A 14,302-nucleotide genomic window follows, 5' to 3' on the forward strand; every position below is an offset into this window, starting at 1 on the left:
GCATGCAGTCAAGGTCTATAGTCTTACTAATGACCTAATTTATTCAGATGTGTTGCAGCAGGGACACATTTAAGTTTCAGGACACTGGCCCTCAAGGGCTGGAGTTCGATACCCTGCATCAAGGCATGTAGACGAGGTTATAGTGACCTGCTGAAGTTCAAGCATGAGAATATGGAACAAAAGATTCAAGAGACTTTGAATGTTGTGTGGTTGTTGGTGTCGGACATTTGCCTGCTAGTATCAACTGAGGGCATTTAAACACCACAGCCTGAGTATTGTCGCTTATCATGTCCAAACTGGTTTCTTTATGACAACAAGTTCCCTGCACTCTTACACAAGTTTAACATAAAAAAAACTCTGGTATGTGATGCACAAAGATAATGAAATTAGAGTCTTTTTTTTTTTTTTTTTCTTTACACAGTTGCATATTTTATTACAAAACATCAGTACAGGTAAACAGGTTGTCAAAAATACACAGTATCTGGGCATTCTGCCCTACACTTTAAAACATCTTACAAATCTCTAAAGCGTAGAGGAAAAAAGTAAATAAAATAACTGCCATGACGGTATTTTAATATACCATTAGTAATATGTCAGTGTGATACGATAATAAATTACTCACTGTTGACAAAACGAGTCATTCATAAATATTTTGGAGTTGCAAGCCAGCTACTCAGAAAGGACGTATGCATAGAAAGCAACTTCAATACATAACCTGGATATAAAAATACAAAAACCAGCACTTGGGGTGCTTCCTCAAACATTTCATCCCGTCGGGTATTTTAGCAAAGTTGGTATAAATTCCTACATGTTCCTACAGTAACATCTAACAGAACTGAAAATGAACTTGTTCCCTGAAATGTCACCTTTTCTAAAATAAATACTGTTAGTTGAACAAACTTATGAATCCATATTATGACAAAACTGCCACAAAAGAAACCACTGAGAAAGTGAAGCCTGCTAAAACTGGCAGAAACTGACCTGATTCATGAACTGCTCACAGCGTGGAAGTCAGCACCATCTGGACTCAATCACCTGATCAATAATACATCTGAACAACAAAGTGCTGTTGCATAACGGCTGCAGATACCCGAGGTGACGTGACCAGTGGCTTTGGACTGTCACGCTTGAGTGGGTGAGGATGCTTTGTATATCATCACAGTACTGTAAAGGCTCTAAAACATCTTTTTAAAGGAAAAAAAGAAAAACTAAAATACAACAGTGCACAGAGCGGTTCACAACCACCATCTGTCACATCATTTCCTGAGCCACAGCTGCACTCAGGAAACTCTTCAGACGAGACTAATTCTGCTTTCACGCTTTTCAGTCTCTGCGTGAAACGCCAAAATCCACCAAACGCGGTAACTATTTTGTTAATGAACTAAATGCTGTTTCTGTGAACATCTTTTAGCCAATCCACCCGATCAATACTTTTGATGATAATCTTTGATTCCTGCCCATTTTTACTGTTTGAAATCCTGACATTAATAAAAAAAAAGAGGTTAAGTGATTTCTCTACTGAAGATTTGACCTATAACATTAGTGTTTCAGCCATCCTCTCCATCCAATATCAGTCAAATCAAATCTCAGAGCTCACACTTTACATTTGTGGTAACAAGGAGTTGTCTCATGTGCTGCCCTGACAGTCAAATCGCTGCATGGATGAACACCAGTGCATGACTGAAAGCTGCCTTTTCTTACATCCACACTAACACTTTTTAAATGAAAATGATCTCCGTTCTGATTGTTTTAGCAGTTTTTATAAATCTCTCCAAACCAGTGGTTCTCAAACTTTTTATGGCATACCCCACTTCAGAAGCCAAAAAAAACACCCCAATCCCTAACAAATAACAAAAGGGGGGAAAAAAAGTTGGATTTTACTTATACAAGGTGCATATCATCAGTGCAACAGCATCAAACGTATTCCTCCACCCAACAAAGGGGAAAAAAAACATCAGTTTCATTAGAATTTTTCACCCTGTTGTCAATGCCACGCAGTTTGAGAACCACTCGTCTAAACTAGCATGCTGACTGCTCAGGTAAACTGAGCAAGCCTGCGTCGGTGTAAAGAGAAAGAAGGCACACCGAGGACTAATGCAAATCTTAAAATGGTCCTTTAAAAGGAAAAAGATCTCCGTGCAGACACGCGTTTCTGACACATTAGAAAACAAGCATGTCTGCCTGCTCCATCACCGCCGACCATTAAAAAAAATAATCCAAGCTCAGACTGCATTTTTAAAAACTCTCAGTGTTAGGCGTCTTCTATAGCGGTGTGATTGTTAGGTCCAAACACAGTTAAGGTTACAGTTTAAAACTAAATTGTATTAATGTGGATGTACCCAGAGCTTTACTGAAAACACAGTAGCTCACACATGCACTGCAGGCCTGAATGTCCTCAACATTAACTGGCAGAGCTGTGCTGAGACAGTGCACAGACCTTTACCTGTCCCCGCGGTTAAAGGCTGTGTAATGATCGACAGAGGACAGAGCAGACGGCAAGTGAAGGGTGTTCATGCACGCAAGCCGTTTTTATAAACTCTACCAGAGTTTATGATAAAGATGCTCGAGCTAATTCCTTCCCCTCACAAGATTTTGATAAGAGACTGAAGCAGATGCTGGTGGAGAGTGAAGATGGGTACATCAGACTTGGATTGAGGGGGAGGGTTTATGCTTCTGCCCCCTCGGGATCATCATTAGACTGCGAAGTAATGTACAAACCATTAATTTGTACTTAAAATGGATTAAATCCATAATTGTTATTTTTCTCAGTGTTGTACAGACACCTTAAAGTCCAGTGAGGTGATTTCTTTCCTCCTCTTTTTTAACATTAGTCCAGCGACTTATTTGTCCTGTTTGCACATTTTTAAAAAAGCTTGTGCACACAGGATTTTAATAAAAGAAAGAAAGAACCTTTACAGGACTTTAGGAGCGCTGTAGTTTTGTGTAAAGGATAGCTGAATTTAAAAATTCATACACAAAAATAACAACATCAAAATTCTTAAATGAGGGCCACATTTCACAAAATGTTTTTTTAAACAAGTAGTCGCTCCACAGTTAACCCAAAGATACTGTTTTAAAGGCGGTCGACAGCTCTTAGGGGGCTTACAACAGTCACTATACATAATAAGTGTTGCCTTGTATTCATCATGCCAACTGGCCAATCAGAGCAGGCTGGGCATTTTGGGAGGTGGGTGTTATAGAGTGTGGTGAGAAAGGGGAGTGGGGGGAGAAAGGTGGCAGGTACATAAACAGGTCATCCCCAGCTGTGTGTCCACCTTCAGTGCTTCTGTGCCCAATCACTCCCATGTCTATGTCTACCAGGGATGTGTCTATATCCTGGAACAAGTCCTCCACAGTGAAATCCCCAAGGTAGCTGGACCTCATTACCTCCATGCTGCCGTCTTCCTGCTGCTCCCTGCAGTCACCGGGATCTCTGAGACCGTGATTTACCAAGGCCACGCTTCCCTCATAGGGCTTGGACATGTTCTCCAAGGGCCTGAGGGGTATCCGTGGAGGTGGCTGAGGATTCCCGTCTATAGTAGAGTCCAGTGCGGCAAGAATAGAGGAAATGACAGCTGAAAGAGATGAATCAGTATCAGTGGACATCGATCCCCAGTCCTCATCATCCTCTATACTGATATGGAAATTTGATTCACTCGGGTAGTTTGTCTTTTCAGTAGAATTTGGTGAGTAATTTAAGGAAACCATGGGGCAGGTGGCCAGAGCTGAGCAGCTGTCAACCGTTACAGCAGAATGACGTTTTGCTGCAGCGGCAATACTTGCTGTCAGTGCAGATGAAGCAATACCTGGAGGTTCTGACACCTCCACGTTGACTGATGGTACCATAGACATCTGCAGGCTGATCTGCCGCAGGGTGTTGGCTATCAGGACGGACCGTCGCAGGCTGGGCTCACGTAGCTGCTGGGAGAACTGATACTTGTTGAGGGAAACTGTGAGCAGAAACTGCTGCTGGCTCTCCCAGGTGGGAGCTCTGTAGTCTGAAGCCTCCTCCTCTATGGATAGTTTGCGCTTCTGCCCCTTCGGCATCATCATCGTCATTAAGCTGCAAAATAAGGCACAAATGTTACTGGGTTGTAATAAATATATCACAGGTCATATTTTGTGGTTTTTACATTTAGAATCACTTGAATTCAAAAACTGAAGCTGCAAAAGAATAATATCAAAATGCTGCAACCACCAACAAAGTAATCGACCAGCATTCATCAATAAAAAAAGAACTACAGGATTTTGTTTTAGTTTGGGGGCTGTGGTAAGCATTTATTTATTATAATGTATTTTAAATTTAAAAAGGTACAATTGAGGACCAGATATATGGTCTAAGACAGTAAATATTTAGAGAAATTAGTAGGATTTTTGTGAAGATTGAATTTCACTAACAGAGACTATTTAGACCAGGGATGCCAAGTTCATTATGGTTGTGAGCCACGTTGATCTTAAATGGGCCGAGCCAGCGAAACTCTTCCTTCTGTAGAAGTGAAGATATTTAACTAGACGTTTAATGTAAGAAAAAGAAGTGACATTTCAACCAGCACGCCTCCCCTCAGCTTTTCTACATGACAAAGAAATGCTACTGTAGCAAATCTGTCAACACAAATAAATAAATGTGTCAAATTACAGAACATTTTCCAGTAGCTCACTGCTCATTCACATTTATTCACAGACTATTTCTATTTTCTCTCCCCATGAACCCACTGAGAAAAACAACTAATAATAATTTCAAAAGTAGACGGTGGGAAAAAAATCATTTTTTTAGTAATACTACACCATATACCAAAATAAATTTACACAATCTATCCCCACCCTCACATTTTCCAAAACCGGACATAGGCCAGATTGGAGTCTTGGCCAGGTCGATTCTGGCCCTCGGGCCTTATGTTTGAAAAAACAAAACAAAAAACAAACAAACTCAAACCACAAGCCTGCGTAAGATCTGCTTAAATTCACCCCACTTTTAAAAAATGTGCCAGACAACAAAAGGTGTCATTTCTTGTTTACCGCAAAAATGATATTACAAACCAGATGATGCCCGAACGATGTTAAGATGCAAAACAGAGTGCAGTATCTCAGCCTCTCACCTTTATATTTACATATGGACATACAGAGTTTCTGTAACTAGCAGGGTTCAACATAACCACTGTCCCTGTCTTGATGTCCCCAGTAAAAAGTGTGTTGGCTGTTCACATCACCTCGGAAGCAAACCGACTAAATTAACCATATCCTTTATCAAAATATCTGCTGAGATAGTTTACTGTGCAAATCAAGAAGAAGCAAAAATTAAAGTTATCTGTATGCAGATAAACTCTTTAGTTTATAATATAGTTGTTATAAGATCATAAAATAAATCCTAAAAATGTGACTGATTTTTCTGTACCCTTTGCTGAAGGATAACAGCACAGGGGCAAGCCTAAAGAAAGCACTTACTCCAGTAAATGTATTTTAAAGCTTTAACTACTAATTTATTACAAAGTTCGATCTCAATACAAAAAAATTGCAAATAATTTATATTTAATTACTACAGTTAAATTACTAGTACATAAAATACATTTTGATTGTCAGGTATAACAATACAGGAGTCTAAAAATTCTGACTGGCTTCCTTTTTTAAGCTTTTTGTTTACCCCACAACTGATTTTACAAACCAGGTGATGCCTGTTAAGATGCAAAAAGTGGGGCAATTTTCGAAGAATCTCAGCCTTTCGCCTTTACATTTGACTACTGTAAAAATTCTAGGCCAGTGGAGAAAACTGCTGCATTAAACTAGACAATTCATTTTTATAATCCAAACAACTTATCTAGGTGTAAAACAGCTTTTCAAACCATGTCTCAGTCTTGTGTGGGAATCGCCACACCACCAAATTGCAGTCTTTTAGTAAAAATGCTAATTAATGAGACGATCCGTAACACTACACCCCTGGATAAAGTTTGGAAACACATGGATTTTTAAAATAACAGTTAAAAGAATCTCAGGACCTGCCCTTGTAGAGCTCAGACTAAAATGGTGAGCCTGTAAATGAGCATAACAATGTGGGTACTTTAAATGGAGAGTGGGGGTTGTAACTCTGGTTTCACCGCGTAGGAGGGAAACAGTCTCGCCCGAGGCCATCGGGTAAAAATACAAATTAATTCGACTTACAGTCGAAATAATCGACTGAACGGAGTTAAAACCGATCTTAATTAGCCCACCAAACAATAAGTTCGCGATCAAACACATGTGGGAAGTAAGAGTTGTTTTAAGCAAACCAACCTGTTGAATCACTTCCCGTCTCTCCGCCGTGAGTTTAGTCGTCAATGCTTTTGCTGCCTTCGCTTCGACCTGAACTGGCAAATTTACCCTTAAGTTTTACTCGGTTCATTCATAAATAAGTTAACGATTAAACATCGATTTAAAACTCTTGTTCTAATTTAAAAATCCCCAAACGCTCTTACGTCGTTAGCTTCAAGTCTGCCTTCGCCTTCTCCCGCCCGTGATTTGAGTTTCATACCAAGAGGTTCAGAGTTGGGGGTTGGCTATAGGAAGGCATTGTGGGTAATGGAGTTTTTATACGTTACATTCCACCAGAGTAGTTTCCATGTACGAAACGCATTAAATACACGCTAAACGAGCTGTACGGCTAATATATTCTAAAGTTTACATTTATTAAACTTGGAAATAGTGTAAATTAACCCCTGCTGCAATTACCAGTTTGTTTAAATTCTTATTATATAATATTCTTTGCACTAATTCCTAAATGATTACATCACCAAGTGAAGTTGGATTCCAGTCCTTATACTGGCTTTAGTACAGACTCTTTTATTAAAAGAAGAAGAAAACTGGAATAATACTTGCTGAATAAACTTAAAATTCAGCGAGTTCTAATTCATCTGTGTTTTAAGTTAAATGCTAGACTTTCAAGATTGAAATGATTCCAGTAGATTGATTTTATATCCAATTCAGAATTTTAAAATGTATACACATAAATGTCTACACATTTCTGAGCATGGCACTGAAAAATCAAAACAAGAAAGAATAAACGAAAAGGAAAATACGTATGGATCCCACATGTACCTGTCATACACAGCAAAGGTCATTTTAAGCCCAGTAAAATTAATTAGTTTGAATCAGTTTTCTTCAAAGCAGATGAGAGTTATTTACCTGAAAGCGACCGTCAGTGAAGGCCCCACTCTACTGCCCCAGATCACAAGCGTTTATGTTTTTATGGTTTCGATTTTAATTGTAACACCCGACTTTCAGTCACATGAAGAACCGGATAGTCAACTTTAAAAGGACAGCTGTAGCTGCTCCTCTGCTTCTGCACTGAGAAGCATGACGTGCTCGAAATATAAAGTAAGTTCCGGTTGTGGCTTTCAAAATAAAACCAAAGTCCTCCCCCCTGTCAAGCCTAATCATAACTCTACACACTGAAAATATGCAGTTCTGTTATTTGTTCTCCCTAGTCTCGGGTAAAGTTTGGGGATTAAAAAAAAATCTATGTATGTATTTGATTCTCTCCAAAATAAAGGGTCAGGGTGGGGGAGTGGCTGGGGTCATCGTCAAAGATTACTTAAGACCTCATAGTGTTAAAAAAAAAAAAAAAAAAATCAATGGATAGTATATATCAAGTTTCAAAGTGATCACTTACAGTTTTCAGTTAATAAGAAATTAAATTATATTAAAGTCCTGCTAGAAATGTCTTCCCACTTGGCAGCCATCCTTGAATCCTTGCAGGCAGTTACTTTTTAAGTATTGTTTGTAATTCACAGGTTATAATCCAGGAGTATTAAAGTGGGATTCTTTGAATCCCAAGTCCCTTCTTTTTATAATCTAATGTGCCTGAATATAACCTTTGCATTATAAATGTCAATGAGTGGAACTGCTGTGCGCTGTAAAATGTGTGAAACTAGAAACGGTGTAAAAAGGCGTATTCACGCCTCACTTTTTTTTTTTTTTTTTTTTAAACACCCAGTTTATTTTTGAAGTGAAAAGATTTCCTTATTTGTGCAGCCTCTTCACGGTGAATTTGGTACAGCTTGGTCAGAGAACTGTGCAAAATCTAGATATGCTTGGTTGTCTTTTCTGCAGGACACACACAAGGGAGACTGTAACCATTTCGGCTTAAAATACACCCTACCACTTCACCCGCTCGAACATGAGTCGAGGAGTGGAAAACAGATTTAGTTCTCTTTTAAATGTGAAAATGTGGTAAAGTTCAACACAACTTTTAGTATAGTAAAGTCTTTTATTTTTAGGACAATGGTGAGAACAGTAAGACTCATCTCATGATGTAATGATTGAAATGCAGAAGAAGAAAGAAGCAATTAAAGAGCTGAAGTAACACTACAGGTTTGGCACTTGTTTTTTTGAAAAAAAGATGACCATATATGCAGCTAATAATGAAAGAAAATATAAGAAAGGAACACCAAGCAAAAGATGCTAAATCATAATTACAAAAGGGAATAGAAAAGACTGAAGCAAGGACAAAAAAAAACCCCACACATTAGCAGTTCAACACAAAACTCTTCCCTTCATTCATCGCTCAACATCAATAACAGGAAGTGATTTTAAACGGGGCATAAGCAGTGTGCACTACAGGACTATTTGTACTCTCCGCACACTCCAACAGTCTTGCCGTCCCACTCCGACGTGGAGAGACACTTGACGAAGAAATGTCCCAGATCGTGTTTAGAGATGGCTCTTCCCTTTAGCATGTTCTCTGTCACCACGTAATTCTCTGTCAGAGGAAGGTCACCTGGAGATGAGGGCAGAACAAAACATTTAATTTAAGAGAATGTATGAACGCTCTCCTGATTTGCAGCAGAGACGCTGCACTCATTTTAGACCACGACCCACATACTGTCCCATTCTATCTCAAATGGGCTTGAAGAGCAAAACCGCTAAGTAACAGCCGGATGAACAAACTCGAAAATCTTCCCTTCATTGAGTGTAAATGAGTACAAGTCCATTCTGACGATATTTACTTTAACCATTGATTTAGAAAAGAGATTATGAGCAGTCTGACATGTGTGTAGAAAAGTAACTCCTTTCCTTAATCGTCTCACTTCGTTGTAGTAGGCAAGGCCACGATTAAAGACACCTTTTGTAAAACCCGTCTGCAAAATTCAGTACAAGAATTCACCACAAGAGGGCAGCATTTAACAAGGAAGTTTTGGTATAATTGTGCTGCCAACCTAGTATTATATTTTTATGTACAGACAGATGAGTTATAAGTTTTAACATAAAGGTTAAAATTATATTGAACTATACCAGAAACTGTTTTTCTGGACTTTCTTTTTAGCTGGTTTCAATTTTTTCCAGATTGAATAAAGCTGAAAAATGGACCTTTGCAACCAAAACTCTTGGCTTCCTCTTACTACTGACCTCCAATGTGAGGAGGCATGACAGCCACATAGTCCAGCCCTGATGTCTTCAGCACGGTGTACATCCTGTCGTGGTCCTCCGTCACAGGAACCAGACGTGGCGGCATTTTAGAGCGATCCCACAGAAGGAAGGCTGGGAAGAAAAGAGATGAGAAAAATGATTGATTGTACAGACTTCGATGAGCTCTTCAACTTCCTTTTTTTTAACGCAGCGAGGCATACCTGACATGCAGCCGATCACTTTGCGGATTCCACGCGCCTTCATAGCTTCCACTATGTTCTTTGTGCCCTCAGACATCATGGTAGTTGGGCCTAATGAATACAAGTTAGATTAGAGATATTACACACACACACACACACACACACACACACACACACACACACACACACACACACACACACACACACACACACACACACACACACACACACACACACACAACTGCAGAACAGTACTTGATTGTTGTTTTGCTTCATTCCTACAGATGCTCCACTGGGTAAAAGTAAATCCAATGTTTTAGAGAGCACCATAAATATAAACTCAAATCTCTATTATGTGCTTTAGTGACTTAACTGATGATTTAAAAGATCAATAACGTGAGTTAATTGATCTTATAAGTTAATATTAATTTAAAATTTAAAAGAAATGTCTTGTTTTTGGTGGGAAATTAGTCAATTAAATGTTGTTTATGTGATTGTTCGGCTTGTCTGTCCGTTAGCAGGATTACCCAAAGGTCGTAGATAGATTTGCATGAAAATTGTTCCCAGAGGTGGGCTTTGGTCCAAATTTGAAGTGATACAATATTTTGGCTTGATGCACATCTGCATCCAGGGATATTTGAAAGACTTCTTTACCGATGTGAAATAGGAAATAGTAAAAAGTTGAGAAACACTATCTTGATGAATATATCAAAAAGTAATCCAGAGCCAAACATCCCCTGGATCCAAGGACTCAGTTCATGCATGTTGTGGAGGAAATGTTCAGCCCTGGAGGGGAGAGACTTCTCCAGTTTTTATAGAGTTAGTAGTTTCTATACAGTCCTTAATTTATTAAATTATTCAATAAGCTATGCATATGTTATTTAGTTTTATGCTATAATTCTCATTCATCTCTATACTGTGTCTTTTCGATTATGTCAAACTGACCCAATGTCACGTTTTACATGTAATAAGAATGCTTTGGTGACCTCTAGTGAGTGTTTTACATCATTACATCACTGAAATATATAGTCTTTCTCCTGAAAGGTGAACATGTAAGTAAGGAAACTGAATTTTAAGATTCAGTGACTGCATGCAATTACAATTACTATGAATACATGAAACCACATAAACTTAAATCCATGCAGTTCCATTGGTATTAATTTAAGCATTGAAATAAGTCCTCTTGAGTTCAGGTAGGCTGGCGATATGATTGCAAGAGTGCATTTTGATTTAATGTCTTATTATATTTGCTTGTATGTGCAATTCTTCAGCCTTACTGAGGTCATTCCTGGTGCCTAAGATGATAATAACAGCATCCTGGCCCTCCAACGTCTTCTTTACATCGTCTTTCTTGAGCACATCTCCCACCACCACTCTGGATGCCTTGTGGTCATCAGGCAGCTTGGCGGGGTCACGCACCAGCACCGTCACATTGTATCCTAAAAAAAAAAGAGAGAGAAAAAAACCCCATGGAAATTAAACTAAACTTCGACCATAAACACCTAATTATGAAACACTTTCACTTATAGCATACTGTGCTTTTTGTTTTGTATTGAAGTCATTGGTTTCTGTGCATGTTGCAGGATCTTACAGTCATGGAAATGTGTTGTTTTTATCAAAGGAACAGGGACTTGTCTTGGTGACACAATGACAACAGATCATCTCACCTGGGTGCCAACCAGCACACTCAAGATGTCACTTTCTCCTGTTTGGTTACTGTGCAGAAACTGCTAGCAACAAACTGCTTCAGAAGCTTTTGTTGCTTGTACTGTTTTTTTAATGTGTTCCTATGTAATTTTGTAGTTTTTAGCAGTATTCTAGTCTTCCCTGTACTTTTAATTTAATTTGTTTAATTAGTGCTATACAAATGCAGGTTGACTGGTGACTCTGTGACAGCTTCAGGAGAGATCCCACCCTTTACTGTGGGGGCAAGATAGCAAACAGCTTTTTACTATCAGCTCTCTGTGTCACAAACTGCCGTGACTCAGCAAAACGCTGCCTGTGCCGTTAAACATGAGTCGACTTTTTTTTGCCATGGGTGAGCAAAAGGAAAGGAAATAGAAATGTTGCTAAATCGAACGAATCATATGACACAGTGTGTTTGTGTAAGGGATTTTGTGAGAGGAGCAGTGGGTTATTGCAGCTGTACTTCTAATGGGGGTTACAGAAAGTTAGAGCAGAGAGTGACATTCATCGGGGATTACAGTTTACAGTTTACAAATCAGGCCTTGAAATGTGTTCATTCAGTTCATTCAACCCTTTAAAAAAATTAACAAAACTTGACCAAATACATGTGATATAAAAAAAATAATTATGTCATAAATATTCATGCGAAACTTCTGATTTTAACAGGCTGAGGAACATTTCTACCAGCTTTTTGTGAAACTGTTACAGTTAAGATGTGGTTATTACGCAAGGGAATCCCGTGACCTCATGTTTATCACCCTATTGTGACCTCCACAGGTGGACGTGTAACTACCCTGTTACAGGTGCACGAGGACGCTCAGAAAACAGTCTGAAGCATCAAAGTTTGTTTTGCCTGTGCGGAAAACTCCAACTTTAACTCCAACAGTAACAATGCATGAAAAGCCTACTGAAACCCACCTGAGAGACCCCAGTGTGACTCCCGCACGGTTACACAAATACATGATCTCTTCTATTTCGTCTGTAACTTATTTTTATTACTCTTATTCCTCACCTGCAGCTACTGCTATCGGCAGGGTCGCCAGCCCGGTCATTCCCGTGGCTCCAAATATCGCGACGTTTTTAATGGAGTCCGACATCGTTCTTAATAAGCGGGATCCACGAGACAGCAACACCTGGTCAGCTGAAGAGTGTCCGGAGTAGGAGATGCATTCTCTTAAAAATACATCTGGCCTTTAACGAAACGCCTCTTTGGCTTGACAGGAAGGCACTTCCGCATCTTAGACTCCGCCTATATGGAGCCGTTCAGCTCCTGTGCGTCACTCCAGGGCAGGAATAGCAACCACTACCATGAAAGAGACATTTTTAAAATGTTTTTAGATAAAGATAAAGATTTACAAAATATATTCGATCTTAAAATGAAGGTGAGACAGTTCATTACGTATAAATTAGCCAATCAGAATCACTAATAGGTGGAAGTATAATTCACATTTTTTTTCCCACCTGTGACTCTGCAGTGAGCTATCTGTGTGAGCTATAGTTGATATACCTAGTTTGATTTATTCCTAATAGTTTTAGAAACCATGAAAGTTAAAGCTGGTGGTGGCAGAGTTAAAAAGTTTAAGATTTCTGTTGGAGGTTACCAGAATGAATACAATTAGAAATGAGTATATCAGAATGACTGTTCAGATTGGAAACAAAGTTAGGACATGAGCAGAGGAGGAATAGTGGATATACTGGACATAGGATAGGACAGGGAGGGTGAAAAGAGGAAGACCTCAGAGAATGTGTATGGATGTAGCAAATGAGATGGAGGTAGATGATCTGCTATGATTTTCGAATCAATTACATTTTATTTATATTGCACCAAATCGCATTCAGTGCATCATGGGAATCACCCAGCATCCTAGACCCATTGCAGCATAACTAAGGGAGGATTCAAGTTCACCTGATCCAGCCCTAACTAACTTTATATAAAAGGAAAGTTTGAAGCCTAATCTTGAAAGAAGAGACAGTGTCTGTCTCCTGAATCCAAACTGGGAGCTGGTTCCATAGAGACGGACCTGAAAGCTGAAGGCTCTTCCTCCCATTCTACTTTTAAAATTCCCAGGAACCACAAGTAAGCCCTATGGGCTCTTTAAAACAAGATGGAGCCTGATTATGTGGTGACACTTAAAGAGAGCAAATGAAAAAAGGAAGAGGAACATTTTGCAGGTGTACTGCAACTCTTTTAATTTTTTTTATATGTAGCCTTCGTCACGCTTAAAAGACATGAAATAACGTCCTTATTTCATGTGACAATGTCTTAAAAAAAGGTTATTTGAAAAAAGAGAATAAAAGTTAAAAGGGAGTTTTAAAAAAGGAAAAATCAACAGCTAACTTGGACTTTCTTCCTAAATGTGTATTAATTAAAAATATTTACCAGTGTTTTCAGATAAGAATAAGAATATTGATCTCAAAGAGAAATTCGCATAGATGTATTATGTGCTGGTATTTCTAACTTTTGTGATATTTCTTTTTTGTTCTTCTTTAGCCTTTGAATCAATTTGCTGAAACGCGGCCTCTTGTGGTTATCCGTTAAAATTCGTCACCGTCAGCGTCTCTCTCTCTCTCTCTCCCGTTCTCTCTCTCTCTCTGCCATTGATGCTGATATTTCTCCTCAGCATCACCAGCGGAGAGGAGGAGGAGGAGGAGGAAGGAGAGGTTGTGTCAGGTGGAAACTGGGACCTCTATGGATATCACCATCACCCTCCACCGGCACTGAACCTCAGCATCTCCCGGCCGGCGGTCAGCGCTGCAGGCACGCAGCGCTCTTAACGTGCGCTAAGGCGCAGTTTTTGCACAGTGCACACCCCCCGCGGTGCTTCAGTAATTACCCAAACCAGCCGCTTCCTCGTGTAATAGGGACTAATCGAGGGAAAACCCTGCTGGAATAAAAGCGGAGCGTCAGTCTCCTCCATTGATAAACCGCGCTCCTCATCGATTCGAGCCAGCGACGTCTTGGTGGAGGAGGACGAAACCAAACCAAAAAACTGACACTGAGGCTAAAGGTAAGGCCAATAAAAACGCAAAAAGATGCTTCC

General features: G+C 39.4%; 2 protein-coding genes across 2 annotated transcripts; both read right to left on the reverse strand.

Annotated features, from left to right (window-relative positions):
* Positions 1–3,144: 3,144 nt before the first annotated feature.
* sertad3 (SERTA domain containing 3) lies at positions 3,145–4,059 on the reverse strand. Its single transcript, XM_085371583.1, has one exon. It carries the CDS (start codon positions 4,057–4,059, stop codon positions 3,145–3,147), a length of 915 nt encoding a protein of 304 aa, XP_085227709.1.
* Positions 4,060–8,279: 4,220 nt separating this feature from the next.
* Positions 8,280–12,439, reverse strand: blvrb (biliverdin reductase B). The gene is made up of 5 exons (XM_085370700.1): positions 12,274–12,439; positions 10,853–11,014; positions 9,597–9,686; positions 9,376–9,507; positions 8,280–8,746 (listed from the first exon to the last, which is right to left on the reverse strand). The coding sequence occupies exons 1-5, from the start codon at positions 12,356–12,358 to the stop codon at positions 8,592–8,594; spliced, it is 624 nt and encodes a 207-aa protein (XP_085226826.1). The 5' UTR covers positions 12,359–12,439; the 3' UTR covers positions 8,280–8,591.
* Between the last annotated feature and the right edge of the window lie 1,863 nt (positions 12,440–14,302).

The sequence above is a fragment of the Diplotaxodon limnothrissa genome, linkage group LG14 (assembly GCF_057381915.1).
Source record: "Diplotaxodon limnothrissa isolate DT_005_m linkage group LG14, D_limnothrissa_male_GT1.1, whole genome shotgun sequence".
Lineage (NCBI taxonomy): Eukaryota > Metazoa > Chordata > Actinopteri > Cichliformes > Cichlidae > Diplotaxodon > Diplotaxodon limnothrissa.